Source organism: Bombus impatiens, unplaced genomic scaffold, assembly GCF_000188095.3.
Source record: "Bombus impatiens unplaced genomic scaffold, BIMP_2.2 scf_2222, whole genome shotgun sequence".
Lineage (NCBI taxonomy): Eukaryota > Metazoa > Arthropoda > Insecta > Hymenoptera > Apidae > Bombus > Bombus impatiens.
Genome location: NT_178641.1, coordinates 3524271 through 3539857, shown reverse-complemented (window position 1 = coordinate 3539857; position 15587 = coordinate 3524271). Strand labels below are relative to the sequence as shown.

Genomic DNA, 15587 nt, shown 5'->3' with positions numbered 1-15587 from the left:
AAAAAAAAAAAAAAAAAAAAACAGCAACGACACGGGTATTTGCTTTTAAATGATTGCATACGGTATTACAGTACCTTATAAATGGAACGGAATACGAAACAAAAATTTCCGATCACATCGTATAACTATCAAATAGTGATCGTTAAATACTTGAAACGATAATTTCTAATAATCACCTGGATAATCTGCTCGACGTTCGTTATTCATAGTCTTCGCAGGAAGTCATTTACTTATTTGTTTTCTCGAAGAAACGTTACGGTAACATGTACGATTTTCTAAAAAAGTGTTGGCTCGTAGAAAAACGAAAAGAAAGAGGAAGAAGAAAAAAAAGAAAGGAATATTCTGTTCCAAATCGAGACGGGGAAGATAACTGTCGCCTAACTAATCAGAAGCAGGAAAACCAGTAACCTGACCATCGACAAGCCGACACAACTCACGTAGACATTTGTTGCTTCATCCACCCGAATTCCTGCCTCTGGGTAACTGTAACGGTTTTTATCACTTCCTCAAAGAGGAGGAGCGAGTGCACACTGGATGAGATCATTGCATTTCTTCGGGCAACTCGAAGGAAAACGAGAATTACTTGAATTTTCAAGCAAAACCGAGAAATTACATCTTTATCACATCGAACCTAACATGTTTCTTTTCCTCTTCGTTACGATTACTTTTGTCCTTTTTTCGCCTGGTAATATAAAGGCGTAAAAATCGTGGAAGAATGGAAAAGAAGGACACGTTCTTTCAAATGGATTCGACGATATACGAGTCTAAGACGATCCGTGATTCAACCGGACAGGATATAACGTTACAGCCGAATTCTTGCTTCTGAATAACTGTAACTTAGTTCTTGCACGATGAATATCGGGTAACCATGGCTTGATGTCGCGTCAGCCTCGTGAACGACATTAACGTCGTTGGGACAAATAAAAAGGAAAAATATATGGAAAGTACTTGAACGTCGCGGCGAAAATACAAGAATTTGTTTCTCTGTGTTATTGCTGCTTTCACGTAATATTGTACTACTGCTGAAAACGAATGTCTGTTCTCATAAGGTCGTTCACTCCAACCTTTCCATTCTCACGATGTAATTATCAATCTAGATATTTTTCTTATGTTTCTAATATTTTTCGCAAAACATCGTAATCGAACATCTTTTCCATTGATTTTTATAACGAACGACTGTTTGAGTACTTTTCTTCTACTTGAACAGTTCGAGTAGCTAGAATTACAGCCAACTAACTCGCAATAATTTTGATAAAGTGGTCAATTGTATCTTATCCAAATGATTTGTGCAAGTCATACAAATCTATCGCGTTACAACTGCGTCACATTTATTAATATCTATTTACGATTTCCATCATTTAGCACGATACTTTATCTATAATATCGTGCTTATCCAATTATTAAATTAAAACTGATATCAAGAACTTAAATCGTGGAATACCAAAAAGCGTAGATTAATCAGTGGATAAGAGGAATCATACCTTTATTATCTCGTGAGAATTTTCTCAGCAATTCTTAAAAGGAGTGACATTGTTGTGAACGTGTTAATGCGCTAACCATTTTTTACTTTTTAAATGTCACGTGTTCTTCGCACTCATCTAAAATTCATGTTCTTTTCTCTGTTCCTTTTTCAGATGTGGGATCGTGAAAGAAAAATCTGGATCGTCGTCTTCCTAGCCAATGTGCTGTTGAATACCGTCACCGCTTCCCCGATCTATGTCCCACAATTTATTCCAGGAAGTAAGTCACTTCGAATATAGTTATTCTCAAATTGAAAATATCGCGCGCCTTTCAACCGGTATACGGGAACGAAGTGAAACTCGTGTCAAGTACTCGTTTCACTTCCAAAACTGTTCAACATATCCAAATTCCAACACAGAAATCATCAACGTTGCAAAGATCAACGCTCTTTCATTCGTTTAAGAGTACATTTACGTTGGAGCTGCGATAAACGATAAGAGCGGCGATGAGAGCGAAGCGTAGAAATACATGCAATTATTTTATGTATGTACATGTGTATGCATGTAAAACAATTACGCGTGCTTCTAGGCTTCGCTCTCATCGCCGCTCTTATCGTTTATCGCAGCTCCAACGTAAACGTACCTTAACGAATAGCTTCGATTCCAAAATTCGTATTCGCTCTCGAATACGTCATTAGAACTATACAGTGGCTCACTAAATTATTTCAACACCTTAGACACTTTGAAATTTCAGTACAACACACTTTGAAATTTCAGTACAACACACTTTGAAATTTCATTAGCACCGTAACGAGACACGATCCCCGTCATTTAATTGGTAAAATTTAAAACAAGTCTGAGATATATATATATAGAATTTGAGATATTTACTAGAATTAGTTAAAAACGTAAAAATTTAACATACAGTATGGATATTTGTCTTAATAAAATCTGTTTTTCTTTAAAATTCTCTTGTGATTTCTGCAAAATATATACGTACCTGCTCTAAATATTCTGCAGCTTCTATGTACATCTTTAGGTTCGTTTCAAATTTTTCTAACATAATCACGATAGCCGTTACAGTGCTAACGAAATTTCAGAATGTTTCGTATAACGCATATAATATATCTATGGAGTATGTCTACAAGTGTTCGAATATTTTCATGAGTTATAGTATATGTACACATTCACATGAGTAGCATGGTTCAATTACGAACGACCAGTACAAATTTTTCTTTTTTCGCGTACACGTTGTTTTCTTTCCGCGATTCTTGGATTTCCCCCGAGTGTCAGCCGAATAACGGATCGGTACGCAAATACCTGACATGGGCAGGGCTAAACCTGTATATACATATTCTTCGATGTATTCGAGCACATGTAAAGTACCCGCCTGTTGTATACGCGCGGTTATTTACCTATATGAGTCGCAGGACGACATTGAACCTACCTTGGATTCGAGTTCGAATGCAACGTGGGCGGACTGGTCAGTTATCTATACAAGTAGGTCAGCCCCGGTCATCGGCGTGTACACGACTTACACTGATTTTTCCGATCTTGTCATCTTCGTTCTCATTGGTATTCCGATCGCTTCATTCAAGCCATACTTCGAGGTCTCAACGAAAAATCGGTCATCAAACTAAAGACCTTAATCGACATAATTGAACGAGAAGAATCTGCTGATTATTGATATGGCAAGTGAAATTACAGCAGCTCGCAAAACTATTTAAATGCTTATTGATAGAAACTTTTTTTATTACGTTTCATACGAGACATCTTTTCACTAGCGTTGTAAGGAGATTCGATTGTCATGATCATACTGGCAAAATTTGAAACTAATTGGAAGATGAAGATAACATATCTCGATTGAGGTTTCCGAACTACTAAGTATATTGACAAGTTACAGTATTTAATGCTCATGCTGTATACTAACTTTTTTACTAAATATATGTTTGCCATAAATGACTTGTAACTTCTGTATACAGTCTCAGATTGGTTTTAGATTTTACCGATAGAACCACGACAGCCGTATCTTGTAACAGTCTTAATGAAATGTTAACAATTCAAATCCTTTCACGAGTCGCTTTATGCATCGTTCAAGTTTGTTGTTTTCGACCGATCTTTTACGAGATTTGATGGAATACATTATCACCATCAGTGAAATCCTTTCGATGGTACGAATTCGCGTGGGCATGTACGCGCAAGCATGTGCGCTTGGTATAGCCACGACTGAAATTCCAACAAGTGCGTAATGAAATCGGTAACTTTCTTTCACGACTGTGACTCAGACGACACTTCCGGTAGCATACATTTTCTACGCGGAAGGACACCAAACACGTAGAACATCTTGGACAAGGGAACTGGCCGACTGACCCGAAAGCAAGGGTGCCGGGTTTGTATATAATTTTACGGTCGATTTTCACTCGCTACGGCCATCAACCTCCACTGCCAAGAAGAAAGTAAATATTCCGAGAAAAACGCGTTACTATCATCTATAACAACGTCGATCTCATAATTTTTATAGTCTAATTTCGAACATGTTTCTTCTAGTTTCCCACGTTTCATAGATCATTCAATTTGCATCTTTATCAGGGTTTTAGAAATTCAAATGCAAAAGAAGAAGAGAAATTGCAAAAGAATTTCTTTCGAAGAAATTCGATAAATTTTCCGTGTTATTTTCTATTAATTAATTGTTACTTCATATCGTTCTTTCCAGGTTGTAATACAAATAAAAAGTAGATTTATATATTCGCCATTTCGTTCTAGTTTTTTCGTAAGAGGGATATATTATTAACAAGTCTGCCACAGACGTTCATTATATAGGTGTGTCTGTTCCGGCGAGATGGGTCGGGTCAGGTATGTCGATTTAATCACGTTGAGTCAAAGAACCTTGGAATGTGCGAGAGGGATTCGTTAGGTAGCCAACACGTAATAGGACGAGAAGGAGAAGCCAAGATTGTGAGGTGTCTTGGAAGAAAACGGGCTGTTACATTAGGCTATGACTGTGACCGACTTTTGGGTCGGGCATCTAGCTCATACATCGAAACGTAACGGTACCAAGATGCTTTGCTTTGCCTGACATCAATTCGTTCTTCGATAACGCCCGCTATACTACATTACATATCGGCTACGTTCCATAAACGATTGAAAATTACTAAACAGTTGTCGGTTCGATCGATACGTATGATTTACACGTTTCAAAAATTTTGAGAATTTTAATTTAGTATATCAACTCTAATTTGAAAAAGATAGAATAATTTTATCATGATAATAAACGCGTAACACCGTTTTATAAGATAAGCAACGGATTGGCTCGCGTTATTGTGATTCTCACCCATCCACATGTTCGCATTTAATGAAACCAAAACACTTTGCGATATTTATAAATCATAAACCATACGCAGTTACGCATTTATCTGCGATATCTTGGAATTTTTCTGCGCTGCTCACGATCTACTCTCTTAATAAGTACATATTTGGAGTCCATTAAAGCAATTACGCCCACCGTTCCGTAATAATCGTTCTATAACGGATGCAATTAAAGACCAGGAACAGCACACCCGCTTCCGTCGAGAGATTTGCAGCTTCTTTCGACGCGATTATTAATTGATTATACTACCTGCTATCGTTCATTATCTATGACAGGATCGTGGCTGCATAGTAGGACGATTAAGGGCCATTATAAACGATGACGATACCTATTTTCAAGCATTACACACTGAATGTAGAACGCGTACAGCGAATACACAGCTATTGGTATCGAGCAAAGGTTAACGTTCATTCGATTAGAGATCACGGAATACGGAAGTTGTTCTCCGTATCCCTTTCTCTCCCTCTCTCTCTCTCTCTTTCTCTCTCAACTTTTAGTTCTTTTTTCCTTACAGAAGAGAGAAAGGAAAAGAATTGATCTTCTGATCTCAAAATTCAATTACAATGTTCGATTAAAAATTGTTTAACGTACACTGCCGGTGCAGTATTTAATCTTTAAAGATGAAATTAGTCTACATCATTCCTGACTTCATTTGAAGGTTTCTACTGAAAATGTCCGTAGGTACGGGAAGGAATATCAGGCACTTGCCATGTGTGTCTCGAAGAACTGGCGAAACTGGTGTTTGCATGTTCGCGTTTACCTGCGCAAAGGCGAATGGCACGCATCTTGGCACTTGCATCGACCGTTTCTATTTCGGTAGCTGTTGTAAGATAGACGAAGAACCTGACATTTTTCCTCAAGACAACAGTATCGACGATGGTTCTCCTTCAAGGCCGTTCGTTACGACTCATGGGCCAATTGAGAGCAACGATATACCTGAATATTTCTCAAGGCCGAAGCCGATCAACGAAAAGAAACCAACTGGGACGTATTCCACCGAGGTGAGTTATGGCTTCGAATATATTTACCAAGATTTAGTTCCGTTCTCACGATCGCCTCAACAACGTTGAATTCAATCATATCGAAGTTCTCAAAGAACGAATCTTTTTTCTTCATCTTTTTATATAAGCTGTAGCCAATAGTCATTCGGTGAAATAATCCAGTTCTTCTTCCTTACGAATACTTAGGAGACGACTAGCATGTATACTACACAGAGTATCCGCACGCAACCAACCACCGTAAAAGAAACAACAAAAGTGGCAACTAAAAAGCCAGTAGCGACGACCACTCAAAGGCCAACGACATTAGAAATCTCGACAAGGCCGCTATCCACCGCGCAAACCTTTGCCGAAACGACTAAATTCGTTACCAAGAAGCCGATTCATTCGACCACGACGCATAAACCTACGTACTCGTCGTCGTATAAACCAACACACTCGTCGTCTTATAAACCAACTCACTCATCGTCGTATAAACCAGTCCACTCGACTGTTCATGGACCTACCAATGCAACCACACCCAAACCTCTTCAATCGACTGTCGATCGAACAACCGAATCAACAACGTCGAAAACTGTAATCACGACTACTCAAAGGATCACTCCAATTACGAGGTTCCCACCAAGAAACGCAACAACCGCGAGACCATTGACTCATGCTACCACCAGAAAACCTACTACCAGTACTAAAAAACCGGTAATCAGTAGCAGCACAAGGAGACCAACAGCTACCACGAAGAAGCCCATTACACCCTCGAAGAGGCCTCCTTCTTCTACCACAATAAGACCGTCTGTAAATACCACTTTAAGTACTTTATCGTCAACGACCACCACGAAACCTCTATTGACATCCATCAAACGACCAACCATCGCGACGACTACCGAGAACGTTACTTTCTCCACGGTGACGAAACCAATAAGTTCAACCACGGAAACCGTGATTGCTCAAAAATTCACAACCATCGCCACAACGAGGCCTACCCAAAAGGTGAAACCTACGACGGTTAGAACAACGACTCCGAAGCCGTTAACTACTCCGAAGCCGTTAACGACTACTCCGAAGCCGTTAACAACTACTCCAAAGCCGTTAACAACTGTTCCAAAGCCAAAACCAACGAAGATCAGCACGACGACTCCGAGCCTGATATCCAAGCCCGACTACGCAACAACCACCGAAAAAACTGGATCTTTGTCGTCGATTAATGTTACTACCGTTGCTATTACGAAACCTAAGCCAACGATAGAATCAACAAAGCCTACGAAACCATCGAGTAAGCCTACCAGCAAACCTATCGGCAAGCCTACTGTTAAGCCTATCATTAAACCTATCAGCAAGCCTTCTTCGACGACACCCACAACTTTGCTTAGTTCCACCGTAACGAATATCAGTTTCGCGTCGTCGTCTTCCATCAATACGACCACCACCACACCAGCGTACGTTACTTCGACAAAGGTGTCGGTTGTTAATCAAACCTTTGGAGAAACTTCTCATACAACTTATGCACCTGGACTCGTTACATGGACGTCGAGTTCTGACGATACGACCACGAAGAATCCGGAGACGTTTTCAACGACAACTACGCAACCGGGTGAGTAGGAACAGTTAACCCATTGAGGGCAAAGTTTCCTATAATTTCTCCCTTAGTTTCTCATAATTAGATTAGCGATATTTATGGATTTATGAGAGATATGAAAATGTATGAAAATACAGAGAATGCATATGGTATACGAAAATACGTATAAAATATTTGAAGTATAGTACACGTTGTGATATTTAATAGGGCAAATCTTTGCTCGGGCTGTATTTCTTTAGTTACGTTTATAAAAGTATGAATTTGCATAAAAATCCGCAGTCCAATAAGGATGCAAATCCTTGGAATGTTTTTTCATAGCTACAATGTCATAAAACAGAATTTGAAACTTAATAGCTGGAATCTCAAAGTCTTCAAATCATGGTATTGTATTGTATTTTTTGTTACATCGAGGCTTATGCTTATTACCATCTTTTTTGAGTATGTGCACGTTTGATACATTTAGTTTCTACCTTAATTTAGTTCTTCGAACTAAATCTTAATTTACCATCTATTTAAATATAGTTATATTTTAAAGTTTTAAAATTCAAATCTTCAAGTTATGAAGATTTTGTCTTATCGGTGCTTTATTAAGTTACTGCATACAGGTTTTCGAGTTGCAAAGTCCCGGCTTAATAAATTGAATTATTTATCGGCAACGGTACTGAGCTATGTATAATCCAATTAATAAGTTCAATTAAACAATGCGTGATCTAATTGGACGATGTAAAATTTATATAATTGGTAATTAAACTCGTATACGCGATCAGTTTGAGCGCGGCCATTTGCAGTTTCCATTCGCATGCTGAGCGAAAACAGTAATTGATGCTCGGTGAAATCGAAGAAAACGGATATCCATTGTGTAACGTGACGTTCTTGTCGTCCATAGGAAATCATCTCGGTGGCAATTCACGTCGAGCTGCACGCCTCCTGCATTAATTATGTAGCATTAAGAAAATCGTGGGAGCCTCGTGAATTTGATCGATTACTCAGGATCTTCTTATCTACTCTCTCATCCGTACTCCTAACAAATTCGATGAATTCTATCAGATAATGATATTTTTTAAAGAAACTTCTAGATTTCAAAATTAGTAGAACTTCTATATCATTCGTTTCTAAGTAATATATTTATACATATATCGTATGTTTCGATAAGAAACATTGTTAAGTTACCACGTAACTTACGCTATCGTCCATAGATATTTACGCCATGCAATTCGATCTATAGATAGATATCTTCGTTATAATTTCAAAGCTATTGTCGAAGAACGTTTCTCTACTGTTGATTCTTTAATTAATTCATTAATTCCATAGTTAGGATGGAATATTCATTTTGCTTAACGCTTAAAAGCTATCGTGTGAGCAAAATTTCATTCCACCATATGTACTCATGGACAATAGTATACCTAGAAAGAGCATTCGATTGTACAATAAATCTGTATATTACTCGTAAATAGACAACAGCGAAGGCATCGATATAGTTGAAAAAATTCGCCAATATTTTGCCGTATCTATTGACCGCGATCAGTCTCACTTTGCAGTCGGTAATTGCATTCCAAACCGTACACGCAACAAAAGTGTAAAATAAAATTCCCGTATACGACGTCTTAATCGTCGTGTCTAGGAACGGGTAATTTGTTAAAGAAGGAAAGGCCGTACATATTCTTCGCGCATCGATAGAAGATGAAATTCTGTTGCGTCGGAACGTTGTAACGGTTTAAACCGTCCACCGTAATCTTTCCTCTCGAATGCCACGCGAACAGCATCCACGATCTCCCATTCCATCTCTCGCCTCTCTCTTCCGTTGTAATTTAAACGAGTCGAATTATTTTCCGATAACTGCACTCCGTTCTAGTTTTCGAATGCTTCCAATTACTTTTATTCGTTAGACGCGCGAATAAGAAAATTCTGCGAATGTACGATATCGATCGTTAATAATCCTGAATCATCCTGTAGATCAAACCGAAAGCGAGTGGACTCCGATAACAACTCCAGATGGCTGGATTATGATTCAGTCACCCACTACCAAAAAACCACAAACAGTAGAAGATACGACTGATAAGCTTGTTCCAGAATCTACATCGCAATTCTCGACTTCTGGTACGATGATTAAGTAATTCCAGATAATAATCGATCTAGTTGGTAATCACAAGCAGAACTCGCACAATATGCGATCGATGTTGCAAAAACAACTATCTACTCGGTACACGGTAACTCGAGGGAAACGTCGAGTTATTCCGAAAACTCGTAGCGAAATGTGAAATAAATTCATAGAATGTGGAATTAATATTTTATCGAATATTTTATATAGCGCCTTCTTTTAGAAATATTCCATCAATTATCGATTATTTCTTTTACCAATGAATTCTTCCGAATTTTTACTACTAAAAGGTTTTTCGAGAACCAAAAGTAATGACATGCGCGAATGATACGCACGCACAAATTACGTAACAAGGCTAATATTTTGTTTAAAAGAATTGAAACGCGATAAACTGAAATTAAAGATGCTAGAGTAATTTTTTGCTTTTCTGGAAAGGGCAAAACATATAGATAACGATGCTTTTGTTACGAGTCCTTCGATTTCTCTGCTCTATATTTTAGCTATTTTTTAATAATTTTATTAAAAATGTTGTTTATTTAAAATCTTGTTTTTCATAAAAAAAAATTCACAATTATTTAGCTAAACCCACGACAGAAACTGGTACAGAACACGAGGTAACGAAAAGACCCACTATCTTGACAACTCTGTCCTCGATCGCCAGTGTGACGATAGATACCGAACTTCCGGTACCGATGGAAACACTCAACATGTCGGATTACAAGCAAGGTGAGCTTATCTTATACAATCGTTTAATCTCCGTTCATATAAAGAGTAGCTCGATCGATGACGATAATGTTTCGTAATTTCTGGATAACTTTAATCTTGCCGCTATCATATCAGAACCGATAGAACATTTATTTAAATCTTATTTATGCAAATGCTGCTATGAAATGAGAATCTATAGTCGATAATATAGAAACCTGAACGTTATACAATACGATTATAACGCGTGATCGTGAGAAACAAAGATTAAAAGAGGAAAGAATGAAAAAACGTATTTGCATATGTAAAACTAAGCGCGCGAGGTAACATTGACGAATCGTTTCCATTCATGACTGCATCGTGAATAACTGGTCAGAAAACGCGATGATCTTTTTCACTTGCCAAACCCGAAGCAGAATCGTACGCATAATTAGAGGTGTGAGGAAGAAAAAACATGCTGGGAAGGGGCGCTCGCGATGGTACCGGTTCATCCAGTTGGACCAATATAGAAGACTCGTTCTCCAACATGGCTGTGTCATTGAGATTCGCGAATTTATTGAAGGGCTTAAATTCGACGATGCTTGTTCTTGCAGTGTGCGGAAGAAGATTGTTCCCAGAGTCGCGAATCGTCGGTGGGAATCGTAGTTCGTTTGGAAAATGGCCTTGGCAGGTGAGTACAATTCGAGAAAGTTCTCGGAGCTTCGTTAAATCATTCAGAATTAAAGTGGAAATCTCGCGATCGTTTATCAGTCACCGTGTTATACAACGTACTTGTACATCGATGTATGTGTGTGTAAACGACCATATCACACGTGTTGCGTGTTCATGTAATTGATATACAAAGTCGAGCGCAGCCAAGCATCGTTAAGTAAGATCGATGTTTTCTTTTCAGATCTCGTTACGACAATGGAGGACGTCGACGTATCTGCACAAATGTGGCGCAGCTTTACTCAATGAGAATTGGGCAATAACAGCAGCGCATTGCGTCGAAAAGTTGGTATCATGTTTATCATTGCGATTAGCTTCGATCTATATTATTTCCTTATTACGATTAATCGATTCCAAGAACTAACTGAGCATATTATCGAACCGCAGTTTTATGAAAAATATATCTTTATCTAAAAAAAGTGTTCGTTTGAAAGTTTCTTTGAATATGATTTTTTATCTGCAGCGTACCACCAAGCGATTTATTGTTGAGAATCGGCGAACATGACCTTGCCAACGAAGACGAACCTTACGGCTATCAAGAAAGAAGAGTTCAAATCGTGGCCAGTCATCCACAATTCGATCCTCGAACCTTCGAATATGATCTTGCTTTGTTGAGATTCTACGAACCTTTGTTACCGTTTCAACCAAACGTTCTGCCTATTTGCTTGCCGGATGACGACGAAAGTTACGTTGGCCGTACTGCTTATGTCACTGGCTGGGGCCGACTTTATGACGGTACCAATACGTTCATTTTACAAGTATTCTCGTAATGGCATAATTTAAATGGTATATTGATTAAAACTTAATTCTTAGAGGGCCCGTTACCATCAGTTCTTCAAGAAGTGGCTGTGCCAGTTATAAATAACACAATGTGCGAGGTTATGTACAGGAATGCCGGATACATCGAACATATTCCACATATTTTTATTTGCGCTGGATGGCGAAATGGCGAATACGATTCCTGTGAGGTATGCTAATTCTCTTCGTTCTGTATGTAGATGCGAATATAATGACACACGAAAGTAATTGAGCACTTATCACAAAAAACATTTTGAAATTTTATTAGCATTATAATGGGGCACGGCTGCCATCGTTATGTTGGTAAAATTTTTAATCGGTCTGAAAATGTGTGTATTTGCACACCATTGTAGCACATACTAATTAATTAAATTCAATTGTATGAAATTTCGCGTCATTTAGTAGTACTTTCACGTAACATAAAAAATTTAATACTGTAAAAATGAAATACTGTGAATAAATGGTTGCTCAGTTTTGTAACTTTTGCATATGTATTCAAGTTCGTTTCAAATTTAATCGATATAATCATAATAGTCGTGTTTCATCGTAACGCTAATTAAATTTCAAACATTTCCGAAAGCATGTACGATGTATTCATGAAAAGTTTCGACAAGTGTTTATGTACTTTTATAAGCGAAGAAAGAGAAATACGTAACTCCATTCATCCACTGAATACAAAATTTGCAAGAACTAAAACAAGAGTTTGTATCGTTGCAGGGTGACAGTGGAGGGCCTATGGTGATTCAAAGGGCGCGCGATAAGCGCTGGATACTTGCTGGGGTGATCAGTTGGGGAATAGGTTGTGCGGTACCCAACCAACCAGGAGTTTACACTCGCATCTCCGAATTTCGTGAATGGATAAACCAAATTCTTCAATTCTAGACGGAAGTTCCGAGCAGCGGATCACGTATCTTTTTGAAAATGATGGTTACATGTGGAAACCATCACAAAGAGACATCGAGACAAGAGACCATCGCTCGAAAGTTAATTTCGAAAGATGTACAAGTTGAATGTAGTGAAGTCCGCGCGGCTGTACATAATATTATTTTATACAAATCGTATGCAAAGACAGTTTTCCTCGCGGAAAACTTTCCACGTAGCGGATATTAAGAAAAGAAGGGAAAAGAAAGGAAAAATACGAGTCGTCGTATGTACGTGCAACTACTCTCACGAAATGTCATCAAACGCGATATCTAGTAAGATTAATGTTTTGTACTGTGTGATGTATTTATATGACGCATTACGCGACTCTGTTATTAAGTGTAGGTGGACTTTGGGTTGATCAGTGTATGTCACGCTTATATGTTGCATAGTTTCATACGTAAAACTATGCGTGATCGTCCGTAGATAATTAATGCCGCCTTTTGCTCGTGTCACAATTTCAGCGAGCGAACACCGGTCGACAGAAAAGCTTTCTATGATACCAACGGTGTTCCCCTCACAAATGTCCAATGACAATAATATGTGTTAATGATAAGGTTAATTTAGCAGCTATATCGTGTCAATGATATCAACGCTTCTCGATGGACTCGATTCGCGTTACGTCATTTAATAGCGAATATTATCTGAGCGAATCGTTCGAACCGACCGATGATAACTATTTGCAACGTTCTCGTTTGACTGAGAAGTTTTGCAAAATTAGACGTAATTAAATACCTATCACGATACCACGACGAATTGTACTTCTTGTAAAATATCCAGCGTCGTAAGGACGGAAAAAAACGATGTGAACTACGAAGAAAATTGACGAAGGAAGTACATAATATTCAACAACTTCTAGGCTCTTTCCAGGTTTATTTTCACGTCTTCCAATAATTCCAATTACTTCCAATATTTCAGGTGTTAGAGCCTGAATAACGCGTGCAATGTGACTTTTGATATTATTCTATCAAGTAGTATCGCGTGCATAACATATAACAATTAGAATAAATATGCTGTACAAACATGTAGAGCGTCAAAGATTCGACTCTTCTAGTAATATTAACGTGAAGCAAGGATGAATCCTTCAATAAGATATAATTCCGTAATTGCTGTAGATACCGCATGCAATGTTATCGAATTACATAGAGACTGTTAATGGTATTACATGATTTTAGTTTTATTTGATATCAAATGAGGAACCCGATGCTGTTTGCGTTAATTTTCGTAATTTATCAAAATACTGATCAACCTATGTTTACGAATCGATCTGTTATTTGATCGACTGATTTAATCGAAAGTAAAAATAACGTGCTCACTATCTTTACCCTTTTGACAAATACAACCAACTATCGTTACACGCAATATCATCGTATGTAATAAAATAACGATGTAAATCGTATATAAGAAACTAAATTAGCATTCGATAACAAAAGGAAGAAAGAAGAAACTAAACACGTCGTTTGTCGTGCGATCGAAATTGCCTAAGGTAAAGAAATTATTTAATTTAATTTATACGAAAGTTTATATTTGTACGAGTGTATGTACAGATATAATACACACGCGGGTATAGCCAGTCGTGTATGCGAACAAATAATTTATTAATATATGTTGTAGTTGGGGCTGTGAAAATATACAAAACCCCGAGCTTGTAAATAATTGATCGATTGGTGGTGCGTGTTTCATTCTATTACAATCTGTTATTTTCTACTGTTTTACTATCACGTTTCTCCCTCGGTGCCTTTGTATTTACCAATCGAGTATTAAAACGGACAAAAAAAAAATCGATGTTCCTCATCGAGGAAAGGCTCAGTGAATTACCTGCTTGTCAAGTGCAATCCCTCGCTCCACTTTGTTTGTCCTCGCAACCAATCAACGTGGGTGTTGATATTTACGAATCGGTCTCAAGTGAGAGTTCAAATCTCATCTACACGCAACGCCCACACTATCGCCTGCAACTGTATAGAGCGAGAGTAAAATTCTAGAATAATGGAACGGCTTGTTTGCCGAAGCGTCACGAGGAGCAAACGATTATTAAGCAGGTGGCATGAAACATTTAAGGGAAGAGAAAACGCAATGGAGATCGTCGATCCTCTTACAAGTACTTTATTTAGAGTGGCTCACGAAAGTACTTATTTGAACACTTACCATAGAAAATTTTTATGAACTCATTATTATTAATTAATTTCATTAATATCGTAATGAGACACGACTGCCATGATTATATCGTTAAAATTTAAAACCAAACTAAAGATGTATATAGAAGTTACAAGATATCTACTGTAAATATACATTCAATGAAAAATTGTGTACGGAATGAATAACAATAGTACTCGACCGTAGTAGTAGTGCTAAAAATGGTCGCACTAAAGAACTATCAAACAAACGTAATCTATATAATTATGACGTCGTCCTCTATTATTGTGCTAATGAAATTTCAAAATATTTTGTACGATACGTACATACAAATATATTCACAAAGTGTTTCTTTAAGTGTTTACATAATTTCGTGTGTCACTGTATCTCTCTTTATCGCGAGTCGAAAGAAAGTTATGTAAACAACAGTTTATATTGCATGTGTCTGATGACACAACATAATCGAACATATTTTTCGACCAAAAGAAGCTATTTGTATTCAGTTAAAAATAATCCTACATAAAAACACGGAAATTTCTACCTGGTGTTATCTGATTGTTTCTCTCCGTACTTTTTACAAATATTTTTGTGACCTTCATAATGTACTCTTTCGAACCATATTAAAGAAATGTACGAGATTCCATCGTCAACTAAATATAATTCCTTATTAGCGATAACCACTGATTACGGTATTAAGGCGGATCGATTTTTTTTTTTTTTTTCATAAAAATGTTCGTGGAAGCGGAACGATTTTCTAAAACTTTCTACAACGCGTGGATATCGAACGTTAAAAATATCCATAAAATTTGAAAACTTCTTCCGATGCTAT

At 37.6% G+C, this 15587-nt stretch overlaps 1 protein-coding gene across 2 annotated transcripts in view; it reads left to right on the top strand.

Annotated features, from left to right (window-relative positions):
* The window catches only part of LOC100748388 (serine proteinase stubble), a 17228-nt gene extending 1925 nt beyond the window's left edge, over nucleotides 1-15303 (top strand). Inside the window, exons 2-11 of one of the 2 annotated variants that reach the window (XM_024371941.2) lie at nucleotides 1635-1740; nucleotides 5509-5828; nucleotides 6015-7413; nucleotides 9352-9495; nucleotides 10076-10222; nucleotides 10792-10868; nucleotides 11091-11191; nucleotides 11370-11641; nucleotides 11720-11874; nucleotides 12422-12586. In XM_024371941.2, coding sequence (XP_024227709.1) covers nucleotides 1635-1740; nucleotides 5509-5828; nucleotides 6015-7413; nucleotides 9352-9495; nucleotides 10076-10222; nucleotides 10792-10868; nucleotides 11091-11191; nucleotides 11370-11641; nucleotides 11720-11874; nucleotides 12422-12586 — 2886 coding nt within the window. Of the gene's footprint in view, nucleotides 1-1607; nucleotides 1741-5508; nucleotides 5829-6014; nucleotides 7414-9351; nucleotides 9496-10075; nucleotides 10223-10791; nucleotides 10869-11090; nucleotides 11192-11369; nucleotides 11642-11719; nucleotides 11875-12421 lie in introns of those variants that run through there. The other variant, XM_012393248.3, reaches the window with a different exon arrangement.
* Nucleotides 15304-15587: the final 284 nt, after the last annotated feature.